The sequence below is a fragment of the Microcebus murinus genome, chromosome 1 (assembly GCF_040939455.1).
Source record: "Microcebus murinus isolate Inina chromosome 1, M.murinus_Inina_mat1.0, whole genome shotgun sequence".
Taxonomy (NCBI): Eukaryota; Metazoa; Chordata; class Mammalia; order Primates; family Cheirogaleidae; genus Microcebus; species Microcebus murinus.
In genome coordinates, this window is record NC_134104.1 from 8362434 (window position 1) to 8382433 (window position 20000).

At 50.9% G+C, this 20000-nt stretch overlaps 1 protein-coding gene and 1 long non-coding RNA gene across 2 annotated transcripts in view; one reads left to right on the forward strand and one right to left on the reverse strand.

The window, feature by feature from the left end:
* LOC109730184 (uncharacterized) overlaps positions 1-20000 on the reverse strand; it is a 50944-nt gene that overhangs the window by 10071 nt on the left and 20873 nt on the right. Inside the window, exon 2 of the long non-coding RNA XR_012918184.1 lies at positions 8553-8691. This is a non-coding gene — a long non-coding RNA (uncharacterized LOC109730184). The remainder of the gene's footprint in view (positions 1-8552; positions 8692-20000) is intronic.
* On the forward strand, positions 246-18769 carry CLDN14 (claudin 14). The gene is made up of 2 exons (XM_012782915.3): positions 246-928; positions 17612-18769. Exon 2 carries the CDS (start codon positions 17688-17690, stop codon positions 18414-18416), a length of 729 nt encoding a protein of 242 aa, XP_012638369.2. The 5' UTR covers positions 246-928; positions 17612-17687; the 3' UTR covers positions 18417-18769.

The following is a 20000-nucleotide window of genomic DNA, read 5'->3' on the forward strand; positions in this document are numbered from 1 at the left end:
CCTGCCAGCAGACCTCTCCCCAGCCCTCGGCGCAAACGTCTTGGACCTCCTGAGAGAGCCACCTTCCTCCATCAGTCCTGGACCCCCGCTTTGCTGCGTCTCTTATCTCCAACTTGTAGCGAATTGTCCCTGTTCCACACGGTGCCCCTCGACCCACCCAGCTCCACCCAGCAGGCATCACCTGACTTCCCACCGCTGCAGCTGTAGCAAATAAATAAATAAATAAATGCGTTGACCAGAATCGGCCCGCAAGCATCTAGGACCCATGGAAGCTGGAAGGTTGAGACACTGAGTTGCTCAATAGGAGAAAAGTCCAATCGTGGTGGGGACAACTGCCAGGTGGACAGTTCAGAGGAGGACACAGTTGTTGTAGCCAGGTGGTCAGGGAGCAGGAGAGGATGGGTTTCTAGTGATCCACAGGGATTGGGCAGTTGGTTGAGGAAGCCGTGAACAAGGACGCAGAGAAGCGAGTGTGAACAGCCAACAGGCCCGGGAGCGCCAGGCAGGGGACAGAGGGCTTGATCCTACCAGCCCCGGAGAGTCGCTGGAGGGCGTGTTAGGGAGATGACCGTGTGCAGAGGTACCATGTACTCTTTTTCCAAAGTGCAGACATGACATTTCCGGTTGGTCTTGAATGTCTGCCTCTGCCAAGCCGCCTCATCTCGTCCACGGGCGAATTACCTTCCAACCAACAGCCCGTGTGCCCACGCAGGCCACCGTCAGAGAGCACTGTAATTGCCATCTGGACAATTTCCTCTCACATGCTCTGGGCTAGAGGCTTCCAGTCGGTGCAAGAGGGAAGACAGGAGGGTGACGGTGGCCCTGCTGGGTCCCCGGTGCACACGGGAGTTGGCGCCCAGCCAGGCTCCAGAGCAGCCCGGGCTGGCGAGGGACCTGGCCGGCAGATGGGACTCGAGGTGCTCTGCATGTGAGTCTGGGGTGAAGCTATGGGCGTGTCAGGCGGGGGCTGGGGCTGACGGTCATTTGTCTCGAAGCTGGGAGGCCCCCTCGGGTCGAGTGTGGGGGCAGCTGGGGGTCAGAGCGTGCTCCGGGTGAAGGGGTCATTGCGGCCCCTGCAGGAAAGGCAGCTGCAGGCTGGGCCTGGGTGGCCCTGGGGACCCTCAGCAGCTGGTGCAAGGGCGGCCGGGCGCCTAACAGGCATCCGGTTCCGAGTGTTTGGGCAGAACTCTTCCATCGCCTGCCGGGCCTCAGCTTGGGAGCGAGGACCGAATCTTCTGAGCATTTTGAGACCTCGTCAGCTTGGGGAGCCCGTCCTCACTGCCCCTCTGTCTGTGTGGCGCTCACTTTTCTGCAAAGAGCGGGCGGAGTGTTCAGTTTCCAGACTCAGGAGCATTATCCTCCCCCGGACATCCGCACGGGAGGAGGGGCGGGAATGTTATGGATCTTTCTTAATCAGGGTGGAGAATGGCACCAAAGAGGGGAAATCCTATGCCATGGGATACGTATGCTAATCCCCCGACGACCTGAGCCCCACATCCCGACAGCTGCTGAGGTCTTCCCCTCCCGGGATGGGCGGGAGGGCCCCGCCTGCTGGGAGGGCTCCACGCAAAGCAGGGAGGGAACCTGGATTAGTGCACCGAGAGCGTCCCCAAACCCTGGAGCCACTCGGGGTGCTGGCTTTGGGCTGTACATTCCCACCAAAGGATTCAATTCCTGCATTTTTCAAGGCCGAAAATCTCTTAATCACTGGGCTTAGTTTTGGAGTCTTGGGACACAGGAGGACAGCCCCATCGTGGCATTCCCCCAGCACAGCGCTCGAGCCTGTGTCGCCGGTCGGTTCACCAGAGTCCGGACAGACTTATCTGTAAAGATGATAAAACAGTAGCACATCCTTTGCATTTGCTGCTGTCCTGTAAAAGCTTGTAGGTTTTTATATACCGTATCTTAACATCTTCCAGACGGCTCTGGAAGGGAGTTGTTCCGAGATGAGTCACTATCCACAATTAGTCAGCGCCTCTGTCCTTATCTGGCTCCATCTGACTTGCAAATCTCCAGCTTACTGTGCTTTGTTTACTCATCTGTATAATGGGCTCAATGCTTAAGGCTGTAGCGATATCTATAAAAAGGGAGCAACAGATTCTTCAGGGCTATAAAAATAGCACTAATAAATATTTCCTAGGCCGGTGGCAGTAGCTCACGCCTGTAATCCTAGCACTCTGGGAGGCCGAGGCGGGCGGATTGCGCAAGGTCAGGAGTTCAAAACCAGCCTGAGCGAGACCCCGTCTCTACCATAAAAATAGAAAGAAATTAATTGGCCAACTAATATATATATATACATATATAAATCAGCCGGGCATGGTGGCTTGTGCCTGTAGTCCCAGCTACTCGGGAGGCTGAGGTAGGAGGATCGCTTGAGCCCAGGAGTTTGAGGTTGCTGTGAGCTAGGCTGACGCCACGGCACTCACTCTAGCCTAGGCAAGAAAGCGAGATTCTGTCTCAAAAAAAAAAAAATATTTCCTCTGTTTTCTCTTAGTTTTTTTAGATAAAGATTGAGTATGTCCATTTACGTTTTTAAAAACTCGTTTTCTGGCTGGGTGAAGTGGCTCACACCTGTTAACCCCAGCACTTTGGGAGAGGTGAGAGGATTGCTTGAAGCCAGGAGTTTAAGACCAGCCTGGGCATCATGGCAAGACCTTGTCTCTACGAACAAATTTAAAAATTATCTGAGTGCGGTGGCGTGTGCCTGTAATACCAGCTATTTGGGAGGCTGAGGCAGGAGGAGCCCTTGAGCCCAGCAGTTTGAGGCTGCAATGAGCTATGATCATGCAAGACCCTGTCTCTAAAAAAAAAAAAAAAAAATCATTTTCTTGTTTATTTCAGAAAAGATCTTCCGTTACACAGAATAAGGAGTCTAAAGGTCTGTTTTTAAGGCTTGTACCAGTGTCTTTTGAAAATGCAGACAGCCAGACTTGCCAGTGCAGGCGTGATTCTTGGCGCTTTCAAACTCAAACACTCCCCCTTCCAGCCGATCTGCATGGTCCTCACTCTGTGTGCAGGACGAGCGGCTGCCAGGGCCACGGGCTTTTCTCTGGGCGGCCGACAGCAACATCGTGCAGGGCATTTTCCACGGTGGGCCACTTGCTGAGAGGGCCCCGGGGCCTGAGCCGAGAGCCCCCTCATCGCTCCCTGTCGGGTGACTCTAAAAACAGAGACGGGAGGAGCTGAGACTCATTCACTCACCTCATCTACTTCACTCGCAGGGCAGGCGGGGGACCGGCCAGGGTCCGGGAGGCTTTGATCTGAGTCTCATGGGCTGAGAAGCAGCCACCCAGAAGCGGCTGTCCGCCTCTAGACTTACCATGTTTCCCCAAAAATAAGACAGGGTCTTATACTTATTTTTCCTCAAGAAGACACCCTAGGGCTTATTTTCAGGGGATGTGTTATTTTTTTTTTTAAGTACGGTACAGCAATCCACATTTATTCAAATATAGTTAAGTCATCTTCTTCTGGAACATCGTCATCACTCTCCAAACCCCGAATTCCACCCTGAATTTCTTGTGACTCTATTTCCTTTAGAACCATCGGCCCCAAATCTCTCATGTGGAGCAAGAGAGCTCTCATGGGGCAGATGAGGAGGGCTGCTCGTCTTCTTTACCGACCCAAGTCGAGATGCACGGGTTGTGCAGATGCGCTGCGTGGCCACGCCCGTCACTAGGTCTTATTTTCGGGGTAGGGCTTATATCTCGAAAATGCTTAGAAATCCTTCTAGGGCTTATTTTACGGGTAGGTCTTATTTTGAGGGAAACACGGTAGAAGCGCACACGTGCACCTGGAGCAAGAGAGAAAGGAAAGCCGAGGTGTGGGACGCCAGGCCCGTTCCCACCGGCAGCCACTCCTGCGCACAGGAGACCAGCAAGGGCTTTGAGTCTAGAAGGCTCCTCCTTAGCAGATATTCACAGAGGCGTCTGGGCTGCACTCAAATGAAGAAAAAATAAACATAGGCAACCGTATTTTTGCATTCTACTGAACACTGCGAGAGAGTCCCCTGTTCCTTCCCACATCCTAACAAGACGTCCTCATGGGAATAAGGCAGGGAAATCCCAGTGTCCAGTTCCTGGTGTGCCCGTAACAGGCAGGGCCAGCTTCACTCAGGGCCCCGCGCTCAGAAGGACTCGGCACTTGGTTATTTCGATGTGGCCACCACTGTAAAATCCTTCATAATTTTGGAACAAGGGGCCTTGCATTTGCACTTTGCGCTGGGTTCTGCAAATTACGTAGCCAGCCCTGAGCGCAGGCAAAGGTAGCCTACAGCGCCCAGCGCTCTGCAGGGGACGCCTGTAACCTGGCCACCGTGTACCTGCGTCTGAAGGCGAAGCAGCAACCGCTGTGCGCTGCTTTACTGGCAAGGCCTCTGCTTTCAGGAGGACTTCCGCCATCTGAAACCTCACCCCAACCCACTTAATGAGTTCCAATTCATTCTAAACTTCTTAAACGTTTTAAAAATACAAACATCAAAGTATCCCCGGTTTCCCCCAGGACTGATGCAGTCACATTCTTACCACTGTGATTGTTCTTTGGGGACAGAGCCAGGAGGAGTTTTCTTTTCAGTGGTCATTTGTGAAAATGTAAATGTCTGTGGGTAACCTCTCAGCCAAGACTAATTAACACATGAGGGAGGCTGAGTGCTCACAAGGGGCTGGGGTCCAGGACCAGGACTCGGTGGCAAGACAGGTTTCCACTGGGCGCTAGGAGGGCGGGAGGGGGTCGACAGGGAAGTAATGAGGAAACGAACCCTTTCTAGCTGGGGTAGCTGGGGGTGCAGAGTCAAAGAAGGGGAAGAGCACAGGTAAGACCGTAGGCGGAGAAGAGGGTCTCAGAGGCAGGAAATGCGAGAGCCAAAGCTAGGGTGGATCAGACAATTTTCAGGGGACAGGCGGGGCACAATTGTCCCCATCTCAGGAGAGCCCCGAGAGAGCCCACAGTCAGCAGGCCGGCCCAGAGAACAGACATTTGCACTGTAACTCTTTGCTAAAGAGTTTCAAACTCTAAATCTCCTGATAGGACCTTTAAAAGTCCCATCAATTCAGACCGTGCTTCTCAACCCTGTCTGCCCACCCCAATCACCCGGTGGGGGAGGGGGGCTCAGAAGTTCCCACTTGAGGACCCCACCCCAATCCATGAATCTGACTCTCTGGGGACGACCAGCACGTCGGGATCTGTTTAAAGCTCTCTGGGGTCGGCCGGGCGCGGTGGCCTGTAATCCTAGCACTCTGGGAGGCCGAGGTGGGCGGATTGCTCCAGGTCAGGAGTTCGAAACCAGCCTGAGCAAGAGCGAGACCCCATCTCTACTATAAATAGAAATTAATTGGCCAACTAATATATATAGAAAAAATTAGCCGGGCATGGTGGTGCATGCCTGTAGTCCCAGCTATTAGGGAGGCTGAGGCAGGAGGATTGCTTGAGCCCAGGAGTTTGAGGTTGCTGCGAGCTAGGCTGACGCCACGGCACTCACTCTAGCCTGGGCAACAAAGCGAGACTCTGTCTCAAAAATAAATAAATAAATAAAAATAAAATAAAGTGGGAAGTCTGTGATTCAGGTTACGTTTCTGGAGTGCACAGAGCTGAGGGGCGAAACCAGAGCAGAGGAGCCCCCAGGCTGGGAGGGCTCTTCCCATGCGGTCGACCCACAAGGGTGCCTGAAAAAGGAGAACAGAAAAGCAAGGAAGCAGAACTGCAACTGATTTCCTCTGTCCAGCCACCTGGGGGCGCACGTGTGAGTTACGTGACACCTGCCTTTCTCTGCTCAGCGCAGGTGTAACCTCCAGGCCCCCAGGACTGTCCCAAACCCTGTCCTCACAGTGGAAAGCTACCGTTCTCCCTCAGGGTGTCGGTGGGTGGTGTGCGACAACAGGCGTGGAAGGCTAAGTTCTGGGAGCCAGACGCGATCCACGTGGCAGTCCTGCCAGCGAAGACATGAAGGCAGGACAAAGACTGAGGCCGGGAGTTAAGATCATTGTTCCCGCATAAGCGGGGAGAGGACTTGGGGGGCATGCGTGCCTCTGTTTCTCTTTCTAGCCCGATTCTCTTTCCCCTACTGATAGTCAGGGAAACGTGACCTCTCCCACGATGGGTGAATCGGCTGGGTGGTGAGTTGTCCTGAGCACTTCCCGGTGGTCCCTGCCCCACTCCTCTCCTCCCCGGCTTTCTCCCACCTCCTGGGGTCCTGCCCAGGCACAGTCTCGCTCTGCACTTGCTGTCAGCCTCCCGGCCACACCATCTCCTGTCTTGCAGCTCACTGCTTCCGGGATGTGGCCCAGTGTCCTCCAGCCTCCTGGAACCTGCCGTCCCTGATCCCCCCATCTGAGCTCCATCCTCACCCCCTTTCTGTCCTCATTTCTCTCCTGCCCAGCTTTGCACTCACTCCTTCGTGCAAATGCTCATTTCCCTTGCCCCTCTGCCTTCATTTTCCTTTAGAGAAGCCCCCACTGAGTCCAGTCCAGCCCCCTGTCCCCCGGGGCCCCCGTGCGGAGCAGCCGCCAGCACTGGAGAAGGCCGTCTGGCCAGGTGGTGTCGGGGAATCGGCAGGACCATTTGCCCACGTGGCACTGGGCGCTGACCAGCCCTGGCCCACTTATCCTCGTCCGGTTCTGCCCTCATTCTCCTGGGTGACCGTGGCCCGCTCCCCTGCGCTCAAATCTCCAGCACCTCCTCCTGTCTTCCTCAAGACACTGTCTTGCTTCCCATTTCTCTGAGAAAATGGAGCAATCTGAGAACATCCACTAGTGCCCACGGCCCCAGGCCCCTACACCCACCCGCTGCCCATTCTGGAATAAGCAGTGCGCCCTCCGGTCTGGGCTGGTCTTGCCACGTGGGCACCAGGGCCCTACTGCCCTACTCAGGGACATCTCTGCAACATCGTCAGTGCGTCCCTTCTCGCCAGATCATTTCCAAAGGCAACAACAAACATGCTTCAAGGTCATCTTCAAAACAACAACAAAACAAAACACACCCACTGGCAGAGGGTCCTAACTATTTTGGCTTCATTGTTTGGGGGGGTTATTTGTTCTGCCTTGGATTCCTTTGGCGAATCTGGTGAAGTCTGTGTGTCTCTTCTCAGCACAATGCTTTCAAATGTATAAAACAGTATACAGGATGAGGAGGGAAGCCCATTATATTGAAATACAGTCCCCAAACTGTTTTAAAGCAATCTGTCCATAGGAACGTGTGGGCTGCCATATTAATGCGTCACATGACGAGACCTAGCAGGGGTCTCGTGGCCACCATTTGAAATAGTGATGATGGCAAACGCTCTTTCTGGGTATCTGCCCCACCCGCAGTGTGATGCAAACCGCCGGTGATTTCTATTGCTGGTTAAGTCACAGGCGCCAGTCAAACTGTTGAGGGGTGGCTGCCTGCGCTCGCTCGTGGTTGAGGAAATGCTAGTTGTCAGTGAAATAAAAGATGTTATTTTTTTTTCTCCTATCCGAGTCGACAGATAACCTGAATTCTACAGGCCCTGGACCCTGTCCTACAACCGTTGCCTCATTTCCTGGTTCCCTTTGATGGTCCAGGTCCTTGAAAGATTTCCCTGGGCTCATTCTGTTCCCGTCCCTCTGTCCCTATTCTCTCTTGAGCCCATTCCAATCTCTCGATCAAAACCGCACTCATCCAAGTCTCCAGTTTCCTGCAGGTGGCTAAATCCAACGGCCCTTTCTCAATGCTCGGATGACTCGATTCATCTGATCACTTGCCGTCTCCAATGTGGAGCCCCGTCCTCACCCACCAGCCTCCTCTGGGTTCACTCCTAGCTCCTGGCCATGCCTTATACGCCACCGCTGCCTCCTCCTCGGGCCCCGTCTGCGGCGCGGGAGGGCTCCTGTGTCAGCCCTCAGCCCCTGCTCTTCTCTGTCCACACTCACCCCCTGGGGGCCTTGCCTCCATCCAGTTTCTCGGCTTCCAACCCCATCTCCGTGCTATGGAGTCCCTGAACTCTGCACTCACTTATCCAGCTGTGGTCACCCCCAGCGGGGTGGGGACAGTCACCTCCACACCAACACGTCCAGAACAAAACTCCTCTTGTCTGCCCAGCATCCTCTGCATTCGTCAGGCTCCTCCAGAGAAGCAGAGCCAATAGGCTGTGCATAGTTAGAGAAAGAGACTTGTTAGGAGGAATTGGCTCACACGATTATGGGGACTGGCAACTCCAAAATCCGCAGGGTGGGCCAGCAGGCCGGGGGCCCCGGAGATACGAGGCTGGGGCCCCAGTGGGAAGGCAGTCTGCTGTAGAACTGGGGAGGGCTGATGTTGCAAATAAAGCCCAAAGCCAATCCGCTGGAGAAACCTTTCTTTCTCAGGGGAGGATGGATGTTATGGACTCAATATTTGTATCCTCCCAAAATTCATAAGTGGAAGCCCTAGCTCCCAATATAATATTAATAGTATTTGCAGATGGGGCCTTTGGGAGGTAGTTAGGGTTAGATGAGGTCGTGAGGGTGAGGCCTTCATGATGGGATTAGTGGCTTTATAAGAAAAGGAAAAGAGAAAGATTTCTTTCTGTGTACATATAAAGATGAGGTCACATGCGTCCTTACCAGGAATCAAATCAGCCAGAACCGCTGGGCGCAGTGGCTCACGCCTGTCATCCTAGCACTCTGGGAGGCCGAGGCGGGCAGATTGCTCCGAGCTCAGGAGTTCGAAACCAGCCTGAGCAAGAGTGAGATCCCGTCTCTACTATAAATAGAAAGAAATTAATTGGCCAACTATATATATAGAAAAAATGAGCTGGGCATGGTGGCACATGCCTGTAGCTACTTGGGAGGCTGAGGCAGCAGGATTGCTTGAGCCCAGGAGTTTGAGGTTGCTGTGAGCTAGGCTGACGCCATGGCACTCACTCTAGCCTGGGCAACAAAGCGAGACTCTGTCTCCAAAAAAAAAAAAAAAAAAATCAGCCAGAACCTTGATCTTGGATTTTTCAGCCTCCAGAATTGTGAGGTAGCTTAAGCCACCAGGTCTATGGTATTTTGTTATGGCAGCCTGAGCTAAAACTAAGCCTTTCCATTCTATTCAGGCCTTCAACTGATTGGGTGAGGCCCACCCACATTAGGGAGGGCAATCTGCTTTACTTAAAGTCTACTGATTTAAATATTAATTTTGGCTGGGCACAGTGGCTCATGCCTTTAATCCTAGCACTCTGGGAGGCCTAGGTGGGAAAATCGTTTGAGCTTAGGAGTTTGAGACCAGCCTGAGCAAGAGCAAGACCCTGTCTCTACTAAAAGAAAAACAGAAAGAAATTAGCTGGAAAACTAAAAATATATAGAAAAAATTAGCCGGGCATGGTGGCGCATGCCTGTAAGTCCCAGCTACCTGGGAGGCTGAGGCAGGAGGATCGCTTGAGCCCAGGTGTTTGAGGTTGCTGTGAGCTAGGCTGATGCCACAGCACTCTAGCCCAGGCAACAGAGTGAGACTCTGTCTCAAAAAATAGAATGAATAAATAAATAAATAAATAAATATTAATCTTATCTAAAACTAACCTCAGAAAAACACAATGAATAATGTTTAACCACATATCTGTGCAACCTATAGCCCAGCCAAGTTGACACATAAAATTGACCATCACCCTCCAAACCCAGACCCTCACACCTCCCATCCTCTTCACTCTTTCAGTAAATGGCAACTCCATTCTTCCAGTTGCCCAAGACAGGTACCCTTGGGCACCTCTCTGTCACACCCTATAGCTAAACCATCAGCCAATCCTGCTGGCCTAGCCTTCCAAATGTATCTAGAAACTGACCTCTTCTTAGCACTCACCTTCATCATCACTACCGTGCCCAGACTCTCAGCATCTCAGACCTGGATGATCACAGGAGCCTCCTAGTTGGTCTCCCTGATTCAGCCTGGATGTGACCTTGGACACACCACTTAACCTCCCTAAGCCTCAATTTCCCCATCTGTAAATAAGTACGACAGCATGAACACTGTGATTTGTTTAAGAATTAAGTAAATGCTGACACCAGCCTGGGCAACATAGTGACACCCAGAATCTACAAAAAATTAAAACCAGTGTCTATTGCTTTTGGACATAAAAGTCATGCTAACTGGGTTAAGGTGATGTCACGTTGTGGTTTTAACTTGCATTTCCCTGATGGTTACTGACATTGAGCATTTTTTCATGTGTTTATTGGCCATCAGTCTATCTTCTTTTGAAAAACTTCTGTTCATGTCCTTTGGCCACTTTTTAACAAGGCTGTTTGATTTTTTTTCTTGCTGGTTTGCTTGAGTTCTTTGTAGATTCTGGTTATTAGCCCTTTATTAGATGTATAGCTTGTAAATATTTTCTCCCATTCTGCAGGTTGTCTATTTGTTTTGTTGATTATTTCCTTGGCTGTACAGGAGCCTTTTAATTTAATGAAGTCCCATTTATTTATTTTTGTTGTTGCTGTGATCATCATTGGGGTCTTCTTCATAAATTCTTTGCGTAGGCCAATATCTAGAAGAGTTTTTCCAACATTTTCTTCCAGAATTCTTATGGTTTCATGCATGACATTTATGTCTTTTATTCATCTTGAATTATTTTTTGTGAGTGTGAGAGATATGGATCCTGTTTCATTCTTCTGCATGTGGCCATCCAGTTGTTCTAGCACCGAGAATGACCTTGAAACATCATGTCCCACATTGTTTTGTTTAGCATTAGTAAATCTTAGCCTTATGTTTTCATTTGACACCACATTTTAACCACTGTAATATATTCCCAGTTCAATGCTCAAATAAAGACCTTTCAGAGACTTACAAAATTCACAGAATAGTTGTCTTATTCATGGAGGTTTCCAGCCCAGCTGTGACAATGTCCTCCTATTGCTCGTTTTGGGGGTTCTTTTTTTTCTGTTCAATGTAAGTCCTCAGTAGAGTGAGGCCCCCCTGAGCTCCCCTGGATTTCCAAGGTAAAGCCTCTCTGGCCTTCTGAGTCCCCTTATCCCAACCTGGCCTGCACCCCAAATTTGGGTTTTTATGATCTATGAAACCAAGGCATGTTGGTTTAAGAATTTAAGAACCAGACAACCAGAGTGAAAAGCTCAGTCACCAATCTGGGTGCAGCCCCAGCCCACCGCATGCAAACTACAGCAATGAGCCCTGCACACTCTTTGTGGGCTAAGTGCATTCACACGTTTTTTAAATCTGGAGAAGCTGGGTCATTTGATTACTGTCGGGGTTACTTACTGCAGACAGTGTTTGCACTTCAGATCTATGGGGGGCATTCTAGATGTTTCCTTCTCCATGTCCTCGACCTGTCCCTTGGATTTTGTCCTCCACACTCTGGGACATGAAGCTAACCACTGCTTTGTTTTTTTTCAATGACAAAAGTGAAACCACCAGAAAACATGCCTGTTCTGGAAGGGAATCCACTTCTCCTATGCAGACACGCGTGGTGTTTTCTAAAACTCTCTGTGCCGCGTTCAGCTAGGTCACTGTGGAAGGTTCCCGGGGCTGCCACAGCAAAGTGCCACAAACTGGGTGGCTCAAAACAACAGAAATTTATTCCGTCACAGTTCTGGAGGCCTGAAATCGAGGTGTCAGCAGGGTTGGTTTCTTCTGAGGGCTCTGAGGGGGAATCTGTTCCAGGCCTCTCTCCCAGCGGCTGCCAGCATCCTTGGCGTTCGTTGGCTTATAGACGCGTCACTCCACCCCCGCCTCCCTCTTCACGTGTGCTGTCCTGCACCTCTCTGTCTTCACGTGGCCATCTTATAAGGACACCAGACTTATCGGTTTAGGGCCCCACCCCACTCCAGTGTGACTTCATCTTAACTAATTACGTTTACAGTGAGTGACACTGTTTCCAAATAAGGTCACACTCTGAGGTCCCCTGGGTGAGGACTTCAACCTATCTCTTTGGGGGGACACAATTCAATCCATAGCTTCCCACATATAAAGCTCTCCCACAGAACACTTAACAATTAGTCATCTAATAACCATTTAAGTCTTTAGAAAATATGTCTATCTGGGTTTTTTTTTTTTTTTTACTTTTCCAATATTTTTTTCTTACGTGGCAGGTTTTTAGTCACCTCTACCTTGAAAAGGTGCAACTTGGCAAACCTACACACCTATCTTGTCAGGGAGAAACAGCCATGAAAAGGCAGCAATGTATTTTACTAAATGAAATTCAATCATTTCATTTTAAAATGTTGATCTATTTCACTTTTAATGAATTCTAATGAAATTTGGTGAGCTGAGAGAGAATGCCTCCTGGGAAAGGGTCTAGAATTCTTGTGGTCATGGTGACCTCAGTTTGTAATATTCAGTAAATTAATAGATGGCTCAATCTTACTGAATTGAAAATGACCTGTGCAAGCGTTTAACCACATACCATGGTTTTCATTTGTGTTAACATGAACTTTGACCCAAACCAATTCTTGTTATGAAAAATAGATTTTTCTTTAGTCATCCAAAAAAGAGGGAGGAAATTTAATCTAGAACTTGTCATTTCTGTACTATTTGGGTAAGATATTTCACACTGGTTTTCCTCAATAACAATAGCAAGCACTAATTAGCATGATAGTAATAAGTTCTAGTCATATAATTTTCCTGTCTCTGCCTTTTCTGGGAAGACTGCATGAAAGGCCATATGTGAATGGCATAGAAAGTCCTCATAAATTTAAACTATAGCAGCCTGCCAGTCTGAAAAATAACCCAAGTAAAGTTACAGAGAGTTTGGAATAGCAAGGAAGGAAACTTCATTTTTAAAGCCAAAAATCCACAGTACGGCCCATCTCAAATGAATATCAAATGGTTTTTCCAAGGTATTACTTGATTGCTTTCTCATAATTCGTATATATTTGTGTAAGAGATGTGCTAGAATAGCACCTCCGAAGTATATCTAAGCTTCTAGGAAAGAGGTTCATTTGCTGGGTGCATTAATAAAAAACACAGTGTCCAACACGTCCTTAGGAAATACTAGTTGAAGTTATGTCATTTAGATGTATAAGAGCACAGAAGTTATTTTCTTTTCTCGTGTTGGGTAGTTTTGCTAATACATCTCATTTAGAAGAATACAAATCTCCCTTGAGTCTATTCTTACCTCCCCAATTCGAGCACTTTGAGATAGCTAAACAATAACGGAGAGGCCATTCGGTTGAGGGGACAGGGAGGACGTATAGGATTTTGAACCAGACATTTCCTCAAATTGCTGAACATCAAAGTTGAAGCAACTTCCAAGGGCCAATGACTGAGTTCATTTAAAGGCAGCTCTTCATTTTTCCCCAATAAAGTTATAGGAAGCAAATCGAGTTTAAGCTATCTCTATACTCAATACCATGCCAAGAGCATTTGGGGGCAGACACATGTACGATGGCTCTCTCCCAAACAGCTCTAACTCCACTCAGACGACACGGCAGGAAAAGCAGAGATGAGGCACAAATGGCCAAACCCTCCAACTCTCCACTTGGACAGCAGAGCCCGGGTGGTTCTGGGTAAAGAAACTTCCACCACACCTGGCTCAGGCCCACCTCCCCGCCTACGGCCTGCACTTCACCCATCTGGGGCTGACATTTCCTTCCCCAGTGTGCGTGGGAAAGGCCCAGGCAGCGATGTGTGTGCGTAGGAAAGTGTCATAGCACAGCTGACTCTGCTAGGCGTGCAGTGACAGCCGCAGGTAACCAAAGGTGAGACATTTACTGACCCGCCCCTGCAGCCCTCCAACACGCCTGGGTGGGAGGAGGCCGGTGCACAGACCCTGCGGGGTCGGAGAAAGGGTTTCAGGAGACGGACGGGGCGAAGAAGGAAACAGGGAAGGACTCCGGCCAGTCAAGACACAGGAGCCAGGACTGGCAGACGACACATCTACCCCTTACTCCCGGCCAGGCTTCCACACTGGCCACCGCTGTTGAAATGACACTTAATTTGGAGCCAAAACTCCAGTGTTGACACAGCTGGGGTGCAGGCAGGCTGGGAGGTGAACAAGTCAAGGGAACCCCACTGTGTGCCATAGGTTCCCGCCTTTAGTTGTTCTTTTTTTAAATTTCTTTAAAAGAAAATGGAGCTCATAGACAATAAAGGAAAGAGACAACATTAAAGTTTACATGGAAAAATGAAAACCCTCACCCTTCAGAGCTGCTGCTCCTAAAACCAGAGCCTGTTTGAGGGTCTGACAGCGGCTGTGGTGTCTCCACAACTGCCCGTCACAGACTGTCACGGCACTTTACAGCCCCGTGTTTCTGGTACTCTCCGCTGGGGACTAAGCAAGGATTCTGAAAATCAAATTATCTTCTTTTTTTTTTTTAGCAACGCTATCTCACCATTGCCTCCAGTAAACTTTCCAGGGACTCTAAGTCCAAGTGATTTTGCCAAAGTGATGTCACTGCAAGTTGTTCTCCTTTGGAAAAAGGGGTGGGGAGATGTCTCTAGTCAAATAAGTTTAGCAGATGCTGCACATGAGACCTTTTCTGGCAGGGTCACAATGCACATTTGCATATTGCGAGCGTTGAGAAGTCCTAGTCACCCAGCTGTTCTCAAGTATACTTGACATTTATGTCCTCAACACACGACATCCTGCAAATGCAGCATTCCAAGACTCACCGGGAAACCCCACCCTCAATCGGCTCATGCATGCTGCTAAGCCACATGCTACCCACCCAGGGCTGCGCTGTTTTGGGCTTTGTGAACCCAAGTGCAAGACCCAACATTTATTCCTGGAACATGTCATCTTGTTAGCCTCTGCCCAGCCCACCCAGCCTGTCAAGGTCTTTTTGGAACTTGGCGCTTGGAATCGTATTTGTTTTGGACTCGTATCTCTCAAGCAGATGTTCCCACGTGCACACATGCATCTGCAGGAAAAGGGTAGCTCTTAGGTGAACGGCCAGTTCGGCCCTGCACACCCTTGTCCTCCCGCGAGGTCAGGCTGGGAACAAGTTCCTTCCTATGCAAACAGCCCTGCAGGGTGGGGCCCTTCCAGAGCATCAGGGAAGGGTTTTATGTGGTTTCCAGGGAGATGCATTCAGTTAAAGTTGTTTTTCCAACAAATGGTCCCAAAGTGAAAAGTGGTTGCTGGGAAGTTGAATTATTACCTAACGCCAGTAGCAGCTGCTGGTAACCACAGGGGAAAGGAGTGGGGAGCTCTCCTCTGGGAGTTGGGGGCTCATTAACACTCCTTAAATTAGCAAATCTGTATCGCACAAGTTTAAAAATAGCAACCTAATAGTTTCTAAAATTAGCCATCATTGCTCTCCATAAATATTTAGACCTCTAATAAACTTCTGGTCCACTTGCCTTGCCTAACAGGGTCAAACCAGGCTTAGTTTTTATGCCACATTCTTTAGGATCAGTAGACTTAATGACTGACCTTGACAAGTGAAAGCTGTGAGAAGCGCTGAATGCACAGACCAGGGACAGCCTGCGTGGCTGGCGGCCTGGAGGTAGGGCCAGGAGGCATCTCAGAGGCTCTTCGTTGATCTGGATGCTTGCAGGGACCAGCAGTCCTGCTTTGCTCAGAACTGTCCCGGTTTTAGCACTGAAAGTCCCGTGTCCTGGGCAACTCCTCAGTCCCCAGCAAAGCAAGACGGGTGGTCACCCTGGCTACCTAAACCACTGCATAAAGACCAAGGCCACTCTTGGTCACTCTTGGGACATCTTTGGGAAGGACATTCTGCTCTCCAGAACCTGTTGCTGATCCCACCTGAAGCCCTCATGCTAATTTTGGTCCTATTTAGTTGAGGCAGGGAGTGTGTAAAGGAGGAATGAAACCAAGGACAATACTCGCCGGTCCAGGCACAGAACTGTCACCCCTGCACATCCCTGGTTTCCCCATGCATAAAACAGGGATGGTAACATCCACTGCCTCATTAGGTTGTTGGGAACAAACTGATTTACATCTAGTAGGGGATTCCTTAACATCCCAGGATTAAAGCCAAGAGGGCTATGGAACCCCACAGATGGCCCCTGGCCAGCACATGTCACTGTCACCTAGGAGATGCCCTGCAGCCCCTCTCTCCCAGCCTGCAGTCTCACCGCTGCTTAAATGCAGCACATTCCTCTGCTCTGAGGAAGAAGAAAGAAACAGGTTTTGCCTACTGAATTCTTGCCAGTTTGGGGACACTGAAGTGACATCGTCAGTAGAGATGCTTCCCTTTCCTCCTGTCAGAACAAGAAATCCCTTTAGGGCCGTGAGCAAAGTCTGGCTCCCTCATTTTAAAAAGGTGCAATGGTTCATGCCTGTAATCCTAGTACTTTGGGAGGCTGAGGCAGGAGGATCATTTGAGCCCAAGAATTCAAGACCAGCCTGAGCAAGGGTGAGACCCGTGTCTCTACAAAAAAATAGAAAAATTAGCCAGGTGAGGTGGTGCACACCTGTAGTCCCAGCTACTTGGGAGGCTGAGGCAGGAGGCTTGAGCCAGGAGTTTGAGGTTGCAGCGAGCTATGATGACGCCACTGCCCTCCAGTCTGGGCGACAGAGTGAGACTCTGTCTCAAAAAAAAAAAAAAATCAATTTAAAAATAATTTTAAAAAAGGAAGTTGAACCCCAGAGAGAAGCCCCAAGTTGCCCAGGAGTGAGGGCACTGCCAGGGCCCAGGACTCCTGATTCTCTGTCATTGCTGGTTACCTGGCCCCAGACAGGGGAAAAGAGCTAGTGGCGTCCACTGGGAGATTCCCACTGCCCCTTCCTCCCTGCCTTCATTTCTTCCTTTCACCCATCCTCCTTCCCTCCTGTCCTCCTTTCATCTCTTCTCCCCCTTCCTTCCTTCCTTCAATACGTCCCGAGTGTCCCCTCTACACCTGGTACTACATAGGTGCCATCCCCTTACCCCCAAGAAGTGTTCTTGATTTTGCTATGCTTAGAATTTTTTGAAAACCTTTGAAATGGCTCCACATTCCCGTATCTCTGACAGCCAGGTGGCAGTCTCTGTTTTACAGCAAAGCCACCTTCTGAAGGTCCTCACTCATCACAGGCTGGGGGGTATGGGAGAGCGTGGCGTGAACGGAGGCCTGTGCCAGAGGTGAGGGACGCTGGCCTCTGTCCTGGCTGCAGCTCCTAAGAAGCTGGTGACCTTGGTAATTTCTGTCGCCAGCATCAGTTAGCAATCTAGCAATCTCTAGGTCACGTCCAGCTCTGTCATTCTGAAGACAGTGTCTAACTCGCCTGTGAAGCCCAACCTGTTCCTGGTGGAGCCCCTGGGTGGGGAAGTCACCCACTTCAGAAAACACATCATCCTGATGACAGCCCAAGGCTACTTTCTCAGTGGCAACCAGCACACACCTTAGCACTTGTCAGTCCAAGGTGTGAGTCACGTTTGCTGGTTTAACAACTGTTCTTACTGATTACTGGTGGAACACAGGACCTGAGATTTAAATGCCGCCGACGGGCTTGAGGGTAGACATGAGGCAGAACTTCCCACAGGTGGCAGGGTCAGTGCTCGGAGAATCCAAGAATGGGGGCTCGGGAGCGCCCTTCACTGAGGTCAGATTCCTGCTGTCATCCCTGCAGCTTCCAGGGAGGGCAGCTTACACTCCCACCCGGTGGATTCTCAGGAACGATTTCTTAGACTATGCTAATTGTCATACCAACCACCTATTGAAAATTCGCTTTCAGGGACAGAAATAAGTGCATCGAGATAATCTTTAACCCGTTTCCTTTCTCTCCCCGCCCCCGCCTCTCCGGCTTCATTAGGCCTCCCGCCAGCGCCTGAGGAGCGCGGTCCCCGGGGCACAGGCAGCCACCTGGCTGGCCTAGCAGGTGGCGGGCCATGGCCAGCACGGCGGTGCAGCTGCTGGGCTTCCTGCTCAGCTTCCTGGGCATGGTGGGCACGCTCATCACCACCATCCTGCCGCACTGGCGGCGCACGGCGCACGTGGGCACCAACATCCTGACGGCCGTGTCCTACCTGAAGGGACTGTGGATGGAGTGCGTGTGGCACAGCACGGGCATCTACCAGTGCCAGATCTACCGCTCCCTGCTGGCGCTGCCGCGCGACCTGCAGGCGGCGCGCGCGCTCATGGTCATCTCCTGCCTGCTGTCGGGCGCCGCGTGCGCCGCGGCCGTCGTGGGCATGAAGTGCACGCGCTGCGCCAAGGGCACGGCCGCCAAGGCCACGTTCGCCGCGCTGGGCGGCGCGCTCTTCATCCTGGCCGGCCTCCTCTGCATGGTGGCCGTCTCCTGGACCACCAACGACGTGGTGCAGAACTTCTACAACCCGCTGCTGCCCAGCGGCATGAAGTTCGAGCTCGGCCAGGCCCTGTACCTCGGCTTCATCTCCTCGTCGCTGTCGCTCATCGGCGGCACCTTGCTCTGCCTGTCGTGCCAGGACGAGGCGCCCTACCGGCCCTACCCGGCGGCCCAGCGCAGGGCCGCCACCACCACCGCCACCGCCGCCGCCGCGCCCGAGTACCGGCCGCCAGCCGCCTACAAGGACAACCGGGCCCCCTCGGCGACCTCGGCCTCCTATAGCGGGTACCGGCTGAACGACTACGTGTGAGTCCCGGCCCGGCCTCCCCGGGGCGCTGTCAGGCCAGGGCGCTGCGCCCCTGCGGGACTGTGGGCCCCAGCAGTGGTTCCAGCACAAAGTTGACTTCTGGGCTATTTTTGTATCCAAGGAAACGATGTGAACAGTCAAGAAATGTTCTTGGAAGCCAGGGAAGGAGGAGGGAAATAGGAAGGGGAGAAAGCTCCATATACCAAAGACTTTTTAAAAAATCCTTTCTTTTTTGTATTTATTATATGTATTTATGTGGGTGATTTGATAACAGCTTAATAAAAAGTGACTTGGGAGTTTGGTTGGTGGGGTTTGTGATACAGGAATAAACCTTTTGGATGTGGTTGTTTATGAAACAGACAGCATTCCTATCGTTTCCAGACTTATTCTGGCCACTAAGGTGCTGGTCATCTCTGTCAGAGCCGGCGGGGGCCCAGGGTTGCAGGGCCATGCAGCAGTGCTGACCACTAGTGCCCTGGAGTTGTGGCACCCTTGGGAATAACATTCCTCCAAAAGATGCTTGAGCTACTCCCATAAAAAAACAGTCGCTGTAGCCGGGTTTAAGCTCAGAGGCAGGGCAGGAGAGAAAGGGCTTCCTTGCAAAACGATAGTTGCCATAAGTCACAAAATAAGGACAATGTTGTTTTCTTCCCATGAGCAATAGGTCCCCACCAGTAAGAAAACAAGAGTCAGTCAGAAGAAAAAACAAAGAAACGTGCCTGGTGGCGTGGCTTTCTAGGCATTGACAAGAAGCCAGGTTAGTAGCGTTACTCTCCCCCAGGGCCCCCAGAGGGACTTCGCTGGCCTGGTTTCTGGCGTGGCCGGCTCTGCTGTCACAGGTCCTAGCGCCTGCTGCCTGCTCCTTCAGCCGGAAAGAACGGCCGGGAGGGTGGGGTGAGGCCCGACTCCTCTGAGAACCCTGACGTCCTCTCTAGCGGTGCCCTGAGTCACACAGTCAGAGAGCTGTGCATGGTGACACACACACACCCCATGAGCCCAGGGAGCCGGGACCCGCCCTCACGTCCACACGGGCTCACATCCTTGCCCCACTGCTGACAGCACACAGGCTGCTCATGCCTCTGTCCCAGCTTGCAAATCTGAATGAGGAAAGAAATACCCCGGGCTGCGGAAGGGCTGAGCCTGCGGCCCGCACACAAAGTGGCCGTTATGTGAAATCCCTCCATGCTCAAGGCTGTTGGAGTAGGGACACCAGGGCCCCAGCTGTCACTGTATGTAGGGAAGTGAAGTGCGACTCCTCTCGAAGGAGGGGGTGCCACATGTCTTGGCATTTATCTGACCCCAAAGAAGCTAAACAGGCTGTGATTTAAGCCAGGCATTGAGGTCAGAGAAATTATCACTTAGGTATGATGAAACAGCAATTTTAATCTACCCTTTAAATTATAAAAATGAGTAAATGTGAATCAATAAAGAAGAGAAATAAAACTTTCTACAAACAGAATGACATTCCATCAGTCCTTACTGGATGGTCACCATCTGGATTGTGTTCAGAGAAGTTATTCTAGTTAATAGAACTATTACAAATGAAAGAGAAAATTACTTTTTAAAAACTTTCTCTGAATTTGATCA